The sequence below is a fragment of the Falco biarmicus genome, chromosome 10 (genome assembly GCF_023638135.1).
Source record: "Falco biarmicus isolate bFalBia1 chromosome 10, bFalBia1.pri, whole genome shotgun sequence".
Taxonomy (NCBI): domain Eukaryota; kingdom Metazoa; phylum Chordata; class Aves; order Falconiformes; family Falconidae; genus Falco; species Falco biarmicus.
In genome coordinates this window covers 37,858,110-37,878,674 of record NC_079297.1, presented here as the reverse complement: position 1 = coordinate 37,878,674, position 20,565 = coordinate 37,858,110, and the positions used below count along the sequence as shown (strand labels likewise).

Sequence of the window (20,565 nt, the reverse complement as noted above, 5' to 3'; positions counted from 1 at the left end):
CGAGGGGGGCGGCGGGGGCTGCCGGGGCGCGGTGCGGGGGGCAGGGCTGTCGCCGGGGGCCCGCTTGGTCCCGGCCGCCCTCCCCTGCCCGTAGGCGTCCCTCGGAGCCGCCGCGCTGCAGCAGCGCGCTGTGTATCAAAAATACTGCAGAGACCGTCCCAGAAATCCTTTGCAGTGCCGTGTATTGTTCGGTATTTCTGGGAAATGGTGTTCCGGGAGAACGTGCAGTGCCTCTCCCCACCACACCGATCGATCTGCGACCCCGTCTGATTCCTTTTCAAGGGATACAACACAAACGCGAGGGTGGCAAGCCGAGATGAGAAGCATCACTCTAAAATTTAAACAAGTCCCTGGAAGAGTTGCAACTTTTGATGCTTAAAATTACTAATAAACAACCCCAAATAAACAAAACACCTCAACTGTTCACGGGAGAATAAATGCTCAATAGATTAAACACCTTGAAGAACAATGTAAAGCCGTAATTATATGCTGTAAGGGGGGGGGGGGGGAACAAACCCCAAAGTCGAACCATTGTGTTGGTTTTTTTTTTTTAATACAGCAGCAAAGTAGGTCACCTGCAGCCATTGCTAATTTTGCCCTATTACTGATCACCACAAAGAAGGAAATATGAGCACTCCATGAAAAAAAAAAATTAAATTGCTGAATTTTCTTTCTATTTTTATCTTAATTCTAAGATAAACTCAGAATTCCTTGTGAGTCTGCCTCTGTGAGATATATCCAGAAGTCACAAAGGAACAGATCTTTTGCTCTGACAGAGACTCAGCTTTTGCTTAGAAAGCTTTATCAATATTTACCCAATCACTCCTCAAAACACAAACATGGAATGTAATTTCTAAGCTGCAGCTGCACACAGCAGGAGTAGAGCCCCCATCTCCGTCTCCAATGTGATGCCAAGGTATAATCAGGATGAATATAATCTTCTACCTGTACAATGAATCAAGAGATTACAACCCTAAAACCTTCATCTTAAGAACAGCTGCTTTCTGATTTACCTAAAAACCCACACCCTGCTTTTTCATCACGTGCTAGGCCTCCTCTTGAGGGCTGCAGGTTCTGTTGCCTTCTGAACTAGCTGTATCAGGCTGAAGTAAAGCTTACCGACATCAGCTGGCTTTGGATCAAGGCCTGAACTTGCAGATATTTCTGCATTACTTAACTGTTACATTTTGTTCTTTATTTGAAACCCACCTCCTGCTCCTCCCTTTCAGGAAGGGCACCTGTTCAATACTGCACAGGGTAAGACGTGTGTACTGAGAACTGCAGATGCTTTAGCACTCTGAACATCCTTATGAATAAGAGCAAACAAGTCATGACCAGAAAGTCTCAGACATCATTAAACATACAACAGAAATTAATCTCCAGTACTCAGGTTTGAAGGATATGGCTAATACCGTGCTTTTCACTTTTTTCCCCCCTTAGTAATAAGCAGGAGTTCACTGATGTAAGAGCAGCTACGGCAGGCACAAAAGATCAAGCTATCAAAACTCCAACCCCCAGTGCCCTGAAGAGCTGGAGTGTGACCACACTCTAGACAAGCCCCTGATGTAACACTTAAAAACCAGGAGGAAGAGTTCTAGCAGGCTCTGCACACTGGAGTTTCTACAGAGCTGGGTAAGATGCTCTCCTAGACTGTGTCCTAAGCAGGTGCAAAAAGCTAAGAATAACCCAAGAATCAGGCTATAAGTGGCAACAAAAAGCCAGAGGCAAAAGTCATCTGAATTTACATAAAACATTCTTGCACATTACCCTCCTCATTTTGGCCATTGGAAGTGCATCTCTCAAATAAGAAAGTACTGTGTAGTGCAGTATTAAGTAATTTAGACCAAAACCAAGAAAGCACTTTTTGAAAGGAAAGTAAAACAACTTCTTGTTTTATATAGAAATCCAGATATACCAAGCAACCCTTTCTGCCCAGCAAATCTCCAACTTGTGAGCAGACACTGGGGCTTCCCTTGTGGGTGCTTACAGTTTCAGTTGCTGCTGAAGGTCATGAATTAATCCCGCACTGCTTTGCAGTTTCTCTTGCACTAGTGGATCTTCTTCTAGTTTGACCATTTCAATCACTCCACTGGTTCCAAGAATACACGGTAGACTTAAGAATACTTCACTGTTTATATTGCAACATCCCTGAAAACACACAAAGGATGCTGTCAGTTACTTACTTCTGGCTCTGTCTGAAGCATGGAATTACACAAAATAACTTGATTATTTTAATTAACCAAGGATACTCCATCATATAGCATGTTTTGTATAGGTCAAATTCCAGTTATTTTAGATCCCGTGCAATGGGTTACTGTATAGAAACTGTACACTATTACTGTACAGGTAAAAAAAAAAAAAGTCTTGTGCCATGCCACTCAGAGGAGTTTCCCAATATAGATATATCAGACCTTTATAATGCAGGCAAAGTTTATACTACAAAGCACCGTAACACTGTTTAACCTGTTTCTTATGTAGAACAAGCAGGGACACTCAATAGTACACCATCATTAGTTCTTTTAGGACTGAACAAAAGAAATTTAAAAAATGCAGGCAAAGAGAACTATCTGGGGAATATTTTTCAAGTATTGATCCCACATTCATTCTGTGAGGGACTTGATTAAACATGTCACTATAATTCAAGTTTACACTGTAAATTTTTTTTATTTTTAGGATCTGTATGGGAAATTTTACATTCTCTAGTTACTCTGAAACTTAAGACTTGTCACACCTCTATATCTGCATTTAGTTCACAATCAATTAAAAACTTTATGTGAGAATATAACGATCAAATTAGGTATGTGTTTGTACTTGGTAGAATAAGCAGCCTCCTCAAATTCCCTGTACTGGGACATGCAAATCACCCTTCTGAAGCCTGTAAACATAAGCGACAAGTAAATGTACCTTCATGAGCTTTTTTCCTCATACAAAATGACTTAATGTTTTAATGAGGCCTCTTAGGATAAACTAAATGAAGTTCAGTCTACAATTTTAAGTTAAATGTAGCTTCATAATCTTTTCCTCAATGTAAAATATCAAGGACTAAGAAAGCTACTGTTTCAAAGCTGGTCAAATAAAATACTGGCAGAAAATGCATTTTATACTTTCATGAAAGATACCAAACTCTTTTGGCCCTTGGGGAAAAGAAAAAAAAAAAATCTACATTAAATACTGAGCACTTGGAAACTGCAACATGCGCATTTCCCTTCATTTGCAAACTCCAGCTCTTCTGGGGGAGCTGGTCAGTAACCTTGAACATATTTTCCCTCTGGACTCTTGTACTTTTGTGAGAATAATCCACTTTTAATATTGGTTTCAGATTAAGACAGTAATTGATTTTTGCTTATTTCTGGACCAGAATTGAAAGCTGTTATTGGAAGAAAGTAATGGAAGTAGTGCTACTTCAGAACAGTTGCTTTAAGTGAGATGTCTGTGCTGCTAAAATTAATTGTCATATCCAGTATGAATAATATAATTCCAGTGCCAACCAAAAGATAATATAAAACATTTACCTTTGCCAGAGTGGATACTGAATGAACCTTTCTTTTATCTTTCAGTATACTGTCCGTCAAATCAGCCACTGAGAGCCCAACAGACCAAGACCTCTGGCCTTTTCCCTTCAGAACTTCCATAGCTCTGTATAAACCAGAAAAAGGAGAAAAATGTTAAGGTTTAGAGTTTAATTATTCACGTTTTAGTTTATATGTAAAACCCAGAAAACAAATTAAGTGTATCGTATCAGGTAAACTGTGCTAGAAAAACATTCTGTTTCAGAAAACAACAGAAGGGAATTAAGAATTGCTGTAAAGAATTTATTTCTGTACATTTTACCCACACCAATAACAATTCTATTTTCTGTCAAGAGGTGTAACTGATATGTGGCTAATGAAATGAGGTAAACGGATCCAAACTTGTACTGTGCTTTGAAGTAAACTGCTTCTACACAAGCTCTGCAAAGTGTGCCAGAAGACTTGTCTTTTTTTTTTTTTTTTTTAAACCACACAATCAAACTGAGAACTCTAATATTCTAGTGTATATTCTGCAAAGCTTTTCTTGCCCTTATATCATCACAGGCACAACATTATTAAGAATTTCAGAGAAACAGTCAGAATATAAACATATATAAAAGTGAATGACTCCCAGACCTATAAACTCTATGTGTGAACATTTTAGAGCAAACTTCCTCTTCATAAAGAGCTGAGGGAAGAAACTCTGCAAACATCAAGTGCTCAAACATGAAGAAAAAAAAAAATTAAGATTATAATGCTGTTACCTGCTAGCCACCTTTTCTCTTGAGTTACGAGCAGCCACTGCTTCCATTTGATTTGCAACTAAATTACAACTGGTCCACAATGGTACTAAATAGAAACAATCAATGTTTAAATGCACATCTAAACAGCGACTAAAACAGGTATCAGGTAAGGCAAAGAGAAGAAAAAAATTTTAATAATAAAAAACTCTCAAGCTTCCCAAACTTTCCTTCCCCCACAACCACCTAACATAATTGACGACCTTCAAAGTTTCCCTGCACTGCTGAAATAAACTCTGCACCTGGCCAGAGAGACTTGCTGAAAAATGAAGTAATATGTAGGAACTCTTACATTACCAGTAATCTACCACATGTTATACCACATTTCTCTCCTCCTTCAATATCTTTAACCTATATTGTTATACTAAATAAAAAGCACTTGAGGTTGTACTTTATACATATATATATATATATATATTTATTTTTACTGTGACAAATGTTGATTTCTTTTGCTACTACTCCAGGTCTACAGTCCTGGACACACAGCAAATTTTCATAATAACAGTTCTAAATAATACAATCTACCACCCTACTTATGACTACCTTATCTTCATTACTTTTCTCAATTATTCTTTCATAACTGAATTACTTAAGCACTACAAGGTCGTTACATACTCAGTTGTAATGAAGTATTGCTTTACCTTTGTCTTCCCCTTGTTCACCAATAATCCAAGCATCTTTTGCCAGCACCTGAGCTTTCAAAAGATTTGCCAGTATATACTGAAACCTCTCAGTATCTAGGTTGGCACCTACTCCAATAACTCTGCTTTTCGGAAACGCGCTCAGCTTCCATGACACATATGTCATTACTTCAACTGTGTGTGAAAGAGAAGTATGTGAACTCAAAATTCAATACAACTGCAAACCACGAATCACAACTACACAACACTCAGGACCAAGTGGTTTACTGTAGAAAAGGTATAAGCATGTAAGAACCTACCAGTAGTTTATCTCAACCTAAAACACCAAGTCAGGTGGGGACCAGGTGAAGAACATTCATAGCTCAAGTAAAGTTTTAAGAAAAGTCAAGTGAAACTTTAGAATGCGTCATCATGCTTCCCTCTACCAAAAATCTCACGTGCTTCTAAATTTAATTCAGCCAGTATTTAATTTCTTTCAATTTGGCAAGCACTCTCTTCTCCATCTCGACAGCTCTGAATGATAGGAAGGGTAAAAGGTGCTTGAGAAATAGGGAAAGGCTGTCTTCAGTGTGTCTACAAGACAGAGAGGCTCAACCTTACTTCTTTCCCCTCTAAGTAGTGTTTTTACTTTGTCTTAGTTCACAGTATCACTGACCCAACAGATTTAAACTTTCCACCAAAACGCAGCTACAATATTTAATATGAACACTATTGTCCCTGTTCTGCTTCCTCCCAGCTTCTTGTGCACCTCATGGTTGGCACAGCACAGAAAACTGGGAAGCTCTTGATATAGAGTAAGCACCACATAGCAACCCAAACATCACTGTGTTGTCAACATTATTCTCGTACTAAATCCAAAAGCACAGCACTGTACCTGCTACTACAAAGAAAATTAACTCTATCCCAGCCAAAACCAGGACAATATCCACCCCCTATTCTATACCACTTACATCACGTCTAGGTCTCACACTTCCAATACATCCCAGTTAACCACCATCACCTTTCCTGTATTTTGATACATACACACAGATATGATTCCCATAGTCTGTGGGCCATCCCTGTAAAAGTCTGTTGAGTTCATTTAGTCCATGACTTTGGGCTCCATCTGTCATAACAATCTTCCAGGGCAGGAAAGATGGTGTTGGATTGTTGTATGCTGAAGCCAGTTCTGATTCCACCACTGCTGCATTTGTCCTGTTTCACTGAAGTTCATTCTTCATTAATCTGGGTGATTTTTACTGTAATACCCTTGATACGGCATATAGCCACCACAGTAGTAGCGACATGCAATTAACATCATACAGCGTAACTCACTGGCTATTCTCACCCAGAATCAAATCCCCCTGAGATACACATCAGACTTCCCCACACGCCCACACTACCCACCATGTGCACCCAGGTCCTTGAGCAAAAGCAGTCTCACAGATGGGTTCACCTTTGCCTGAAGCAGGAATAACCCAAACTGTCTTCCCCAGCGTATTTTTATGTGCACTGCAGGGACTTTATCCCCTTCCACAGCATGTATGTTGGGCACGGCCAGCCCAGCTGGCACATCCTCTAGCGCTGAATAACCAGGTGGCTTTTGCTAAATGTGCATCCCAATGTTTGAAGGTCCCACCACCCACCGCTCTCAGTGTAGTCTTTAACAGTCCGTCATATCATTCAGCTTCCCCAGAGGCTGGTGCGTGATAGGGGATGCGATACACCCACTCAGTGCCATGGTCGTTGGCCCAAGTGTCTATGAGGTTGATTTCAGAAATAAGTCCCATTATCTGACTCGGTTGTTCCTGGGGTACCATGTCACTGTAAGACTTGTTTTTCCAAGGACAGTGTTCCAGGCAGTAGCATGGGGCACAGGATATATTCCCAGCCATGGCGATTGTTTCCACCGTTGTAAGCACATGGCGCTTGCCTTGGCGGGTTTGTGGGAGGGCGATAAAACCAACCTGCCAGCCCTCCCCATGTTTGTATTTCCCCAGTACCAGAGGGGCTTTAACCGCTTGGCTTGCCTGACTGCAGCACGTTTCACATTCACGAATAACCTGTGTGATAGTGTCCACGGTCAAGTCCACCCCTCAGTCACAAGCCCATCTATACATTGCATCTCTTCCTTGATGGCCTGAGGTGTCACGGGCCTATCGCCCTATAAATAACTCGCCCCATGTTGCCAGTCCAGATCCACCTGAGCCACTTCAGTCTTGCAGCCTGATCCACCTGATGGTTGTTTAGATGTTCTTCAGTGGCCCAGCTCTTGGGTACGTGAGCATCTACATGACGCACCTTCACAACCAGGTTCTCCACATGGGGAGCAGCATCTTGCCACAATGCGGCAGCCCAGATGGGTTTACCTCTGTGCTGCTAACTACTCTGTTTCCATTGCTGTAGCCACCCCCACAGGGCATTTGCCACCATCCCTGAGTCAGGATAGAGATACAGTATTGGCCGTTTTTCTCGTTCAGCAACATCTAAAGCCATCTGGATAGCTCTCACCTCTGCAGACTGATTCCGTTCACTTTGGCCTTCAGCAGTTTCTGTGACTTGTCGTGTGGGACTTCACACAGCTGCCTTCCACCATGCTTCCCTACAATACGGCAGGGCCCACCAGTGGACAGGGCGTATGGCTTCTCCTGTTCTGGTAGCGCATTATATGGTGGGGCCTCTTCAGCACGGTTCGCCTCCTCCTCTGGTGACATCCCGAAATCTTTGCCTTCTGGCCAGCTCATGATCGCTTCCAACACTCCTGGACGACTGGGGTTTCCTATTGGAGCTCACTGTTACCGGCGTCACCCACCCGCTCACGTAGCATCAGCTGCATGATGTGTAGAGGGGACCCTCCCTTTGCACATCCAGCCCAGCACCGGCAGCTGGGGTGCCATGAGGAGCTGCGCTTCAGTGCCCATCACTTCCGAAACAGCTCAACCCCCGCCATAAGCTGCCAATATCTCCTTTTCAACCGGAGTATAGCAGGCCCCAGATCCTCCGTATCCCTGGCTCCAAAACCCTTGGGGTCGACCTCGAGTCTCCCCTGGTGCTTTCTACCAGAGGCTCCAGGTAGGGCCGCTCTCCCTGGCTGTGGTGTAGGGCGCACTCTTTACGTCTTGCCCTGCCCAGACTGGCCCAAGGGCTACTGCACAAACTATCTCCTGTCTGACTTGTTCAAAGGCTTGTCGCTGCTCAGGGCCCCCTTTGAAATCATTCTTCTTCCAGGTCACTCGATAGACAGGGCTCGCAATCAGACTGTACTTTGGAACGTGCATTCTCCAAAGCCCAACAACACCCGAGAGAGCTTGTGTTTGTTTCTTGCTGGCTGGTGGAGACACAGCTGTCATCTAGTTGACCACTTCCACTGGGATCTGATGGCGCCAGTCTTGCCATTTTATTCCTAAAAAACCGGATTCTCCCGTGCAGGTCCCTTGACCTTACTTTGTTTTATGGCAAAACCAGCTTTCAGAAGGATGTGGAGTGTTTTCTCCCCTTTCTCACAAACTACTTCTGCTGTATTCCAGCGCAGCCTGGATCAGTCCATGGCAGATGGCAGGGCTGTGTCCCCACCCCTGGGGCAGTTGATTCCAGGTGTCCTGGATGCCCCCTCCAAGTGAAAAGGAGCCGCGGCCTGCACCCTGCTGCCAAAGGGATGGAGCAAATCACATCAGCGACACCAGCTGCGGCATACCCCGTGGCTGCCTTTGACTCCAGTTCGTACTGAAATTCCAGCATGTCCAGCACAGCGGCACTCAGCGGCACGACTTCATTCAGGCCACGGTAGTCCACTGTTAGTCTCCACTCTCCATTAGACTTTCACACTGACCATATGAGGCTATTAATGGGTGAGGGTCCTGCTGATCACTTCTTGGCTCTCTAGTCAACAAATCAGCTTATGGATTGGAATTCAGGGAGTCTCAGTTGGTGTGATGTTGCCACCAGTGCACCATTATGGTAGCGATCACCACCTGTTACTCTTCGGCCCGCAGCAACCCCACAACAGAAGGGTCCTCTGAGAGACCCGGTGAGGCAGACAGCCGTTTCATTTCCTCCAGCTCCAAGGCAGCCATACCAAAAGCCCACCGGTACCCTTTTGGGTGCTTGAAATACCCTCTCCTGAGATAATCTGCGCCAAGGATGGATGGATGGAGCCTCTAGGCCAGTCACAATGGGGTGCTTTTGCCAGACATTCCCAGTTAGGCTCACTTCATCCCCCAGTACAGCTAGCTGTTGGGTTCCCCCTGGCACTCCAGAAATACAGATGGGTTCTGCCCCCTCGCAGCCTGATGGCATTGGGGTGCCCTGTGCACTGTATCCATCAGAGCCTTACGCTCCGGTGGGTCTGACATACTGAATCCACAGCATCCAGTAAACCCAGTTGCTCCTCTCCTCCACCTGGCTGGAGGCAGGGCTGCTCTAGGCCTGGTTACAGGATTCCCCACTTACTTCTTGTAAAAACAGATAAGCACTTCTTTCTATAGGATCAGGAGTAAGATCAGCCCTTCCACTCTGCCTGGGGAACTGCCCACTGGAGCAGCAATCTTCCTGGAAGAACACTTGTTTGTGATCGTTCTTCCCTGCAGTTCATCTACCCGCGCCTCTAGGGTAGAGGCAGATTTTCCATCCCACTTCCTCATGTCCTCTCTGTGGTGCCACAGGTAAAGCCACAAGGTACACCATCATGTACACCCTCTATATCCTCTCTTGAGCAAAAGAACACTTACTGTTAACAGCTGAGACACTAGCCTGTACAGGTGGGGAGTAGGACCTATCCTCTTTGTTGCTGGAACCCCTGGAACAGTTTTTCCCAATTTTCAGACAGTTCTTCCACAGTTGAGATGCAAGTCCATAGAGAGGAAGAGTTTCTTGTGTTGCTGGAGTCTGCGAGCCCCCTCATCCACTGCTGGTGCCTCTTCGGGTCACTACTGCCAATGAGCTGGCATCCGACAATGGTGTGTTCTGTACAAATTTCCACCACATGGGTCATATGCATTGGACTTTGGATCCATAGTGGACTGTGCATTTTTTGGGTCATAATAAATGATTTCTAGCACTGCTCATTCCCTCAGGTACTGGGTACCTTTCTCCACAGTGCTCCACTTGCCTGGGTGACATGTAACATCTTCCTTGAAGGGACACCTTTCTTTCATGCTTGACAGGAGTCTCCTCTGGAGGCTGAGGGCTTTGTCCCTTTTCCAATCATCTCATCAGTGCCTCCTTCCCTAGAAAGTGAACCCAGCTGCCTGGCTTTCCTACCCTCTTAATTCCAGGCTACCAGCCCTGTTAATCCAGCATCAGAGCACCCAAGATGACAGCTGAAATCTTTTCACACATCCTGCAGCTCACTCAGGAATAGGGATTGAGAACCTCTTGTTCTGCCTCTTCTTGTGATGTCCCTACTTTGTCCTCCTTTACTAGACGAGCTGTCTTTTGTGTCCATTTCTTCTTGTGTATAGGTGCGATTGACGCCAGCACGAGTTGGTCCTCTGGTCCAGCTGCATCACCCATCACCAGGGTCTGAATGGCTGTAGTGCCTGTCACTGGGGTGCGAGTAGCAATTAGTTGCCTAACTCTGAATAAAACCTGAACCATATTCATGGCTCCTAGCAACAGAATCATGCTGGTTTCAACATCCCAAGGATATTCAAAATTTTCAGCATTCTCAAACGCTATCATAATTAGCCTGGAGGAGAAGGGGGAGATGTGGAAAGAAGTCTGCTCCACAGATTGGCTCTCCAAGGAGAAACTGTAAAAGGTGTAATTATTAATGGTTTCCAATAGATGGCTCCTGAAGTACAGAGTGATGGTAATGCTGAGTACATATACCAGATTAGTTTCACAACCAGCAATTCTATCATATCATAAGCCAGTCTTACAAAGTAGAATGAAATGATAGCCTTAGCCCAGCCCCCAGAGATGACAAACACCACAACAGGGAACACATTATAGCAAATAAGGCATTTAATAACTCTAAGAACAACTGCAACAAACTCTGAGAGCAAATAAATCAACACTGTGACCAGCAACTATTAAAATAATATAATGAATGCTTATAACAGATCAGTTTTAATACACTCCAGTCAAATCTGTCATTATCTCAACGCTTTGGGACTCACATCGGGTGCCAAAAAGGACTGTCATGGTTTAACGCTAGCCAACCACTAAGTACCGCACAGCTGCTCGCTCACCTCCCCTCTCCCCCTGCCCCAGTAGGATGAGGAGAAGAATCAGGAAAAAGGTAAAGCCTGTGGGTTAAGAACAGTTTAGTAACTGAAATAAAATAAAATAGTAACAGTAACAAAAAGGGAAACAACAAAAAAAAAAAAAAGAGAGAAATAAAACCCAAGGAAAACAGTTGCTTACCCTGTCCCTGAGCAATGCCCAGCCAGTCTCTGCGCAGCAATCAGCCCCCCTAGCCAAGTTCCCCCAGTTTATATACTGAGCATGGTGTTCTATGGTATGGAATATCCCTCTGGCTAGTTCAGGTCAGCTGCCCTGGTTAGGTTCCTACCCGGCTTCTTATGCATCTTCTCAGAGCATGGGAAAATGAAGTCCTTGATTTGGGCTAAGCACTACTTAGCAATAACTAAAACTTCAGTGGTGTTATCAACATTATTCTCATCCTAAATCCAAGACACAGCACTATACCAGCTTTTAGGAGGAAAATCAAATCTATCCCAGCTGAAACCAGGACACCTCTACTATGTACATTAGTAGTCTGTGAGTCTGTTCATACGGCACACAGCACACTTGCATATATCTTCACTGCACAGGAGAAATGTACACATAAAACTCACAACTGACAAGACAACAGCCAATGGATGTTAATCTTGTAGATACAGCCAGGTTGAAAATAAGTACAGAAACATACAGAAATACATACCTTTTATATAAAACAAAAGTATACTTTTTTCTTTTGTCTTGGTAACAGTAAAGAAAAAACTCTCAAAGACAGTGTCCTGCTCAAAGCTGGAAAGGAAAACATCTTTCAGAGTAGCAAGAGTTTATGACTAAGTGGGTATATTCAGCAGCAATGTATTTTTAAAACAGGCCTAAGAGAAAGCCAGCTGAGGGACAGAACATTAGGCAAAGTACCAGCATACCTGGATGAGAAGCAACAAGGAGAACAGTGTTCTGACTGTAGTGCGATATTGCTGGGATAATTCCTCTGAACAAATCCACGTTGCTTTGTATTACATCAAGGTAAGTCTGAGCATTACCCAGAGAATTAACTGTAAGTACCACAACTTTTGAATCAGCTGAAGCAGAAAAATCTAAAAACATAAAGAAAATACATTTTTAAAATGTACACCATTCTATTGAGTTTTGGATGCAAAACAAAGAGCCATCCAAAAGGCTGAATTGCAGCATCCAGCTTAGGGATTCTTTACCTCCTGTCTCCCTCTGTATCCCCCATGTGGAATTTGGGGCACTTCTACAGCACATGTAAAAGACGGCTCTCCCATAGAACTACTTTCCCATTTCATAGCTGGCAAACACAGAAGGCAGACTGTAATTTGTCCAAGGTTAACAGAGCAAAGACCAGAAAACATCTAGACGGGGTTGACAGATAAGCATTTCCAAGTTTCCTTGGCAAGACAGAAATTTTAAAGAGGAGGAAAGACTTTTACTCCTTTATCCAAGGCTTCTTTTTGATCTCAATCTCAGATTTTGTCCTCAATCAAGGACGTGTAGACAACCATAAAGATTGTTCCAAAAGTCTATTTATTAAGTATGTATGTATTAAGTTAAGGATAATTTATTTATTAGCCCAAGAAAACAGACAACCACATTTGCTGCAGAAATTAGTATGTCAAAGCTGCCTTTGAGCAAGTAAATCTGAATATTTGAGTACCATAAAGATGATCAGCTTGGACACAGAAACAAGGTAATCTGACTGTCACACAATTCTGCGATGAGCTGAAGCCAAAGCAGAGGCCTAGTGCACTGACAAACTGGAAGCATACTATGTAGGATATAATTAATACCAACTTGCCCCAAATCTAGATATAACCATACTAAAATAACTGATGACAGCGTGTAAGCATTTTGTACTATTGTAACACTACTAGTAGCATAACAAGCAACAATATACAAGGTTTTTATACCACAGCTAAATGTAAATATATAGTAGGTAACTACTAAGGCACAAACAGAGATTTGTGGTACAGTTGCACAACCTGGGTTCAGGAAAAAACGTGTGCTGGCAATAAAACCTGCAAGATAAGATCAAAGGATATACAGCAGGCAATGTCAGGTGCAGAATAAGCAGATAATATTCTGGACCAGAACAAGTCTCTGTTTGCCTCCCACTTCACCTTGCAGAGGGCAAAATATTTTTTTGTTTTATGTTCAAACCGTGACACAGAAGCAAGGAAGAATGGCAAAGCTGCTCAATTCAGTTCAAGCTTCCCCTTTGGAAGGGCTTTCAAGCCACATCATCACAACCTCTGCGACTAAGATCAAAGACAGTAGCCGTCTTATGGCCTCACTCTGTTGAAGTGTACATTCACAGCTAATTGAGGACAACACTGTTAAAACCTAATTCTTTGAATATGCAGTGATAATGATTAATGAGCATCAATCCAGTAAAGAGGCACTTTGAAACCTACCTTTGTTTACCAGCCTTTTTAACACTGCTCTCACAGCTATCTCCAACTCCTTAACACACATATTTTTCCCCACCCCTACCCTCTCTCTAGCTATGGCACGGAAGTGCTAGCTTGGCTTCTCTGTATTTCTGCACAAGCCCAATTTCAGCCTTAGCCTCTTACCCTGGAAGTACAGACTCACACACCTCTACCTCTATATACAGAATGAAAAAAGCCTGAAATAAAAGTGATGCAAGCTTTTCTGAATGTTCCTTTCACAACTTTACCCTGAAAAGACAAAGAAAAGCAAGAAGCTATGAAAAGATTAACATCTTTTTAAAAAGATGGCCTATATGCCAGAGCCTCTGTATCTCTCCAGGTGCCCTGTTCTCATTAAAATGAGCACAAGCACACACAGTGCAGTACTCACTCCCATTCCAGAAACAACATCTAATACCTTTGCTGATCTCCACATTTGGCAGAGCAAAGATCTCCAAGTCCATGGTCCCTCCTTTTGCTGCACCTTCAGAAAGATCCAGAAGAACCACCCTGTCTGCAGCACCCTGTATGAATAAAAATAATGCACATCAACAATAAAACAAACCAAAACTTGTTCTTGTATGAGTGTGGGATAAAAACCAGTATTCCTCCAATTCCAGTGTTTGTTGTACTGCGTACCAAACAAAAATACTGGCCAAAATTACTGTCAAATCACAAGAAAAAGAATTTATCTTAGTGAGTTTAATGGGAAAATAAGGCATTATGAGACAAATAAAAAAAACCCTCACAAAATCTCTGGGCAGTTATAAACATTGCTGTTTCTGTTGTCCCCAAGTACACAGCCGTAATGAAGTTCAGATCATCAGACTATCCTTTTCCAGGGGACTAGGAGATCCCACTGTAAGAGGCTACCACTCAGGCAAGAATCCTTTAACCAAGGATTTTCAAAATAAGTGAACTCAATATTCAATCCTTTGTATTTATAAAGCTGACTGAGAAAACTAGGGCAGAAACTAACACTCCTCCGTGTGTCTGTAAGTTAACTGAAGAAGCAAGTGACACAGCTGTTAAAACTGCTGAGGTATTTCTACCCATCAGACACTAAGAACTAGATTGGAAGCCTCTCTACTAATCAGGCCTGTCTCCATTTATAGTAAGTATGTACCTTTGCTGCAACTGCTAGCACACACGCAATGCCAAGATCTCCAGCTCCAACAACAGTAATTTTGTTAAAACATCCTTCACTTTTGCCTCCACCAAATTCACTCTTTGATTTCATGTCAGTCACTCCTACAATTAAAAGAAAACCACAAACATAAGCGCTGGTCCACATTCTATCGATACAAGCACCGCTGCTGCATAAAGGATCACGGTTGTGCCAGACTTAAACCAGATTGCATAAACTTCTTCAAAACAACAGTCAAGCCTTGCCACAGAAGACTCATCACAAATTGCAAAGTGTAAAACAAGAAAAACAAATATTCCTCTCTGGATACTAAGCTGGAAATATGAGCATAACAATAGCAAGAAGCTAGACACTAAGACCGTACAAACAATACTCCCTTTGCTACTGTTACAGGTGTAACTATATACCATGGTCATAACTTTTTTTAAAAGACTTCATATTTTGAAAAGATGTGCAAGATGGAATTCAATTAAAATACAGTGACCTGAGGTTGTTTAGTCAGTGTTACTGGTAAGACAACTATTCTCATTCTGAGTATAATGCAGAGATTTGTAGCATCACTGCGTAGAATTGTGTATTGTGCGCGCCACACAGGTGTATGCTCACAAGAATGCATGTGTATACAATTACCAGAAGAAAGAGCAGAAAAGGTTTAAAGGGAAAGGTGTGCACAGTTGCCACAGATCACAGTGTGTGATTCCACTAAAGAAGAAAAGAGCAACCTGAAGAAAATGTGTCAGGATGAAAAAAACAACAGGACCGGAGCTGTAAAATAAGGAAAACATGAGAACTGTGAAATGTAGGAATTTTTCCCAAGACTTACAATGGGTGAGATAAAGCAATGAGGCAAAAATGCCAAATAGCATCTACTCCCAAAGGGTATAAAAGACAAGTCCGAAATCAGCTTGTCACCACCGAACAAGAACCTCCCAAGAGACATGACACAGGCTCAACAGCCAGCACTCCTTATCCTCAGCACTGCACACCAGCAACTGTAGTCAGGTGGATCTCAAGGCTTGCAACTGTGGATGTGAGAGCCAATGAGACCTGAGAGAATGACTGACTGTGACTGGGTAAAATCAACGCATTTATAATAAAATCACATTTCCCTCATATAAGATTTTACACTGAGTTTTGCTGCTGCAGTAATTTCCAAAAAATGAGTAGTACCAAGTCTACAGCATTTTCCAGTAGGCTTAAATACAAACATCCCAAATTAGCTGCTTACTCAAACAAAGAGAATTTGAGCTCTCTTGTTCAAAAAGAGGCACTTTTGAACAAAGAAATACAAAGAAAATACCAAACGCTGTGGACATGCAAACACAAAAAATTCAGATAACAAAACTGCGTAGGCATCTTTGTGATATCAAGTAATAATTAATAAAACTTATATAAGAACATAACATACAAATCCATGAAAACATCCACACCTTCAGTAACCTTTGCAATGTAGGACAGAAGTTCTGCCTGCCTGGCTGCATCGGAAGATGAAAGCGAATACAAAGGCAGCTCTTCCTCAAATTTTGTAACCATTTCCTTGATCAATCCAATGACAGTTGACTTAGGCTGAAATACAGCAATACAGAAGACAAAACAGTTGACTAGCTATTTCATATAGTGGTATCAGCTGTAAATTGCAACAGTTCATAAAGAACCGTAGCTATATAAAATTTAATGGAACTAACTATTGACACACTTAACACTTCCATAAACACTTAAGGGAAAGAAAAACATCATTTTTTGAGAAGATACTTTCCAAAGAGCAGTATGGATAAAAAGGAATTTAACAAAAAGGAATTATAAAATTCAAATTATCAGTGCAACTATTTTTTTAAGACATCTATGAACACAGGAAAGCCTCTGGTATAGCCACATCCAATGTTATAAATGGGATAAATCATAGCTAAAGGAAAGATAATTCAGTCTTCTCAGATGAAATTAACTGTCCAGAGTTTCAGCAGTTCAGTTGTCCTCTGGGCAAAACACACAGAGAAGTCAGCAGAAGTTCCCATGGGAACTTCTGTATTGATAATGTAAAATATATCCCATCTGTTTCAGAAAGCTAGTGTTCATGAAATCATTTTTACTGGCCTGGCAGCCATATTTAGGGAAGTTACTTAACACAGTGCATAAAATCATATAGCAGCAGCACTGGCTTTTGAATCTTTATGCTAACACTTCAGAGTTCTGCTGAGACAGACATACCCAAAAGACAGAAGCTTCCATTGAACTCTCTTGAGGGATACTCAGTTGGTCTAGTAGCATTATTATGATTATTCATAGCAACAAAGGAAAAAGTATCATGAGGCTAACATTGCTCTGTAAGAAAGTCAGCCCCTTTTTTCTTCAGCTTAAAATAATTTTCCTTACAATCACTTGTAACTTCCTTTACAATTGCTTCAGACTGTCTGAAAGCTGTAATTTCAAGACACATAACATTCTGGTTGTCTTCGCATAGTCACTACATATTTAACAAAAAAAAAATGCAGAAAATTAAGAGCTCTGAACCCTACCAATTCTTCTCCACTGATCTCTGTACAATACCGTGCATTATTCCCAAATACTTCCCTCCCCTGTCCGCCACTCCACCTCTTACATGGCTCCAGTTTTGCAGGTAAGGCAAATAAATCCTGCCGTGAGCATCAACATGCTTTCCCACTAAAATGCCCATGTTCACAGTTGGCTTTAAGAAGCAAATAGGAGGAGCAAAGGGATGAGAATCCAGAATCCACAGATGAATAGGTATGTTATAGGAATTACCTGTTCAACACAAAATGAAAGCCATTACCAGGTTCTGCATTGGAAAGAGGCACTAAAAAAAAGGCAGGTGTGCATGTGATTCACACTTCATAATCACATAGGAAAAAAAAAAAAAAAGCCCAACAGATCATTTTCCAGATTCACATCAGAAAGTACTTATGTTACTTAGGCTAGTTAATAAAAACAGATTTGCCTGGATCAACTTGAAGTGCTACTGATCATGTCTTCTATGATTTCTTCATACAAACCTTTGTTGTTCTGTTTCCCAGGGTGGGTACTCCATCAGCCAATGCATCCTCTTTTCCAGGCAAAGAAATCTCTTACAGCTACCCATTTCATTCCTACTTTAGGACTCAACATCTATTAAGGGCTTTTTACCTCAGACTTCAAAGGCTTTAAGTCAAAAATAAAAAATTACCTACTAGTTATTTCTGGACGCTGCCTTTACAAGCACAGAGCTTGTAGAGTTCATGCAAGCTCTGTTAGAAGCGAAAAGCTTGCCTACATAGTCTCAAACTACATGATCTTTTTAAATACTTAATTGACTTATCTAATGAATACCACCTTATTTCAGCATGTGTGTGCGCATGAAGGCACTTGTTTATGCAGTAGAAGTGGCTTCTGCCAATTCATTCAAAATTCTTTATGGCCACCTTTAAAGAAGCTGCACAGTACATTGTTAAGAGGCAGCACCCAGCACGCTTTACAATTAGATTCATCACCGGTAAGAAAATCTTATTTCATTTACTTTACCATATCTCACTGGAACAGTCCCAGTAAAATTCAGGAGGTCCTTCTGGGATCCATCCTTGAAGGCTGAAATTAAAAACATGATTTTATAAAAATAATAAATCCTTTTGAATCTGGCACGGCAATCCCATCCACAGCTACCAATATACAACACTAATTCTTTAGAAATCAAATACACTGCTCCTGAAACAACCAAGGCTAGAATGTTACAAAGGTCCCCACCTCCCCTCTGAGACAATTCCATAATGGAGTCTTAATGAAAACTGCTCTGGTACAACTAAGCACATGGTTAGTTGGGCAAACCCGTGTCCTGGGTAATTCTGGTGTCATAGGAACTTTCAGTCAGGCTAAGGGAATCCAGAAGTTACACTTGATAAGCTAAAGCCATCAAAATGTTTTCAATATGATCACAGGATATGGGAAAAATGCTATTACATACAAAAAATTTTAAACAATATCCATCTTCTGTAACTACTGACAAGTTAAGATGAAGTTTAGTGAATGAGTGGCTTAGGTTTTTATATGTATCTGTTCTTGGAAGAGCTTTCAAAAATAGTCACATGACATGAGAAACTTACTGCAAGCCAAAATAAAGATAGGAACACAACTGAAAGATGTTCACACTATTTAGATTCTATTACACACTGCCTGAATTTATCGCAAGTAAGAATCCCCAAAATCAGTTCAAAGTAACTGCATCACTTCTTACTGTATGTGTTCATGGAGAACGTGAAGTTTGGATAGCTCTTGTTAACATTCTTTAGCTCTTCTATGGTCAGGTCTCTGAACTTATACTGGGAAAGGGGGAGAAAAGAAAATCAGAAAAAAAATGTTTCACTTTAAAGGTTTCTTCTTTCATTACCAGAGATAGGGTAAACTAACCCAGAGAAGGCAGAAACATAAGGCAGCAAAGGTAATAATTACTTGCAGTATTATAAACAGTTACAGTATGAAATAAATTCTCAAAAATTTTTATTTTTATAAAAAAAAGGCTTTAAAGGTATCACAGGTCTGCTGTTGCTACGTTAACACTCAAACTCTAAACATCACTCCTTATATAGCGTTTCTCCTCCTTTACAGCTGTGAGCAGAAGCTTAGTAAAATCCAGTCTCCTCTGTACAAAATAATCAAAAACATAAAAATATAAACCTCTTTAAAAAGTCATCTCATTACCGAGTTACTACTAAAAACTCAGATCCACCTGCACACATTTCAGATGAGTTTCATAAGATGTTGATTTCCACAAACATATTTAATGTGTAAGTAATTACCCTCTGGGAAATTTCTTCCATGTTTAAGCTGTCCTTGAGAGCTGAGCAAATCCAAACAAAATAACGCCTCCCTCCTTCCCGCCTGCGGAAAACCTACTGGCAGGCTAACAGAGGGACTGACACTTGGAACGGGACCGTCAGCACGGACGGACCGGGCCGCGCCCGGCCAGCCGCACGCGATCTGCACCCCCGCACCCGACAGCCGTAACGAGCATCCTCCGCGTCCGGGGCTACCGCACCGCTCCTCGGCCCAGCGGGGACAGCGGCGGCTGCGGGGGCGGCGCGGGCACGTTCCGCGTGGGGCGGGACACGCAGACAGCAGGAAAAGAGCGCCCTTCGGCCGGAGCGGGGCTCGCAGCGGCCTGCCAAGGCAGGCAGTGAGAAGAAAATTAAAAAACCCAAAGGTGCCCGAACGAGGCAGACGTACACAACGCGGCGCGCGCTCCGGCGCAGCGGGCTGTGCCCCGGGGGGACCCAGCTGCCCGGCTCCCCGCCGCCCCTGCTGCGCGCTTCGTCCCTGCCGGCTGGCCCAGCGGCGGCCGGGACGAATGCCCCCCCTCCCCACGCACACCGCCCCCGTGCGGGAACGGACCCGCCCCAGGGCTGCGACACCGCCCCGTGCGAACGCGCCGCGCGGCCCCGCACACCGGCCAGCGGCTTCCGCGCGCGGGGACGGCCGGACTAAGGCCGGCGCGCGCTGCCGGGAAGCCGGGCGGTCGCCGCTCAGCCCTCCCCCCGCACCGCTTTTCGACACGCGGCAGCCTTCGCCAGCCGAGCACTGCGTCTCTCACGGCCGCCGGCCCGGGCCACTCGCGGCGAGCCGCCCCGCTCCCGCCGCCCCGTCCGAGCAGCCGGTGCCGCCCGCAGCCGCCGCGGCCGGGCCCCGCGCACCTTGCCCAGCTGCTTCCTCAGCGTTTCCTCCGAGAACGCCATGGCGGCGAGGCGAGGCGGGGCCGCGTGGGGGCTGCTGGGAGTCCGCCCCGCCGCCTCAGCTACGGGGTAGCGCGCCGGGGGCTCGGGGGGTTCTGCCGCTGGGCGAGCGGTGTCGCACCTGACCCGCGGCTTCCCGGGGTTA

At 43.3% G+C, this 20,565-nt stretch overlaps 1 protein-coding gene across 5 annotated transcripts in view; it reads right to left on the bottom strand.

Annotated features, from left to right (window-relative positions):
* Nucleotides 1-20,565, bottom strand: part of UEVLD (UEV and lactate/malate dehyrogenase domains) — a 26,563-nt gene extending 5,998 nt beyond the window's left edge. Inside the window, exons 1-14 of one of the 5 annotated variants that reach the window (XM_056354592.1) lie at nt 20,382-20,439; nt 19,277-19,333; nt 18,929-19,013; nt 18,223-18,285; nt 17,306-17,469; nt 16,140-16,275; nt 14,689-14,813; nt 13,981-14,086; nt 12,036-12,206; nt 4,951-5,124; nt 4,274-4,358; nt 3,513-3,636; nt 1,988-2,148; nt 781-945 (exon numbers count right to left, since the gene is read on the bottom strand). In XM_056354592.1, coding sequence (XP_056210567.1) covers nt 942-945; nt 1,988-2,148; nt 3,513-3,636; nt 4,274-4,358; nt 4,951-5,124; nt 12,036-12,206; nt 13,981-14,086; nt 14,689-14,813; nt 16,140-16,275; nt 17,306-17,469; nt 18,223-18,285; nt 18,929-19,013; nt 19,277-19,333; nt 20,382-20,423 — 1,497 coding nt within the window. In that variant the 5' untranslated portion in view covers nt 20,424-20,439 and the 3' untranslated portion in view covers nt 781-941. The other 4 variants (XR_008824359.1, XR_008824357.1, XR_008824358.1 and 1 more) reach the window with 4 other exon arrangements.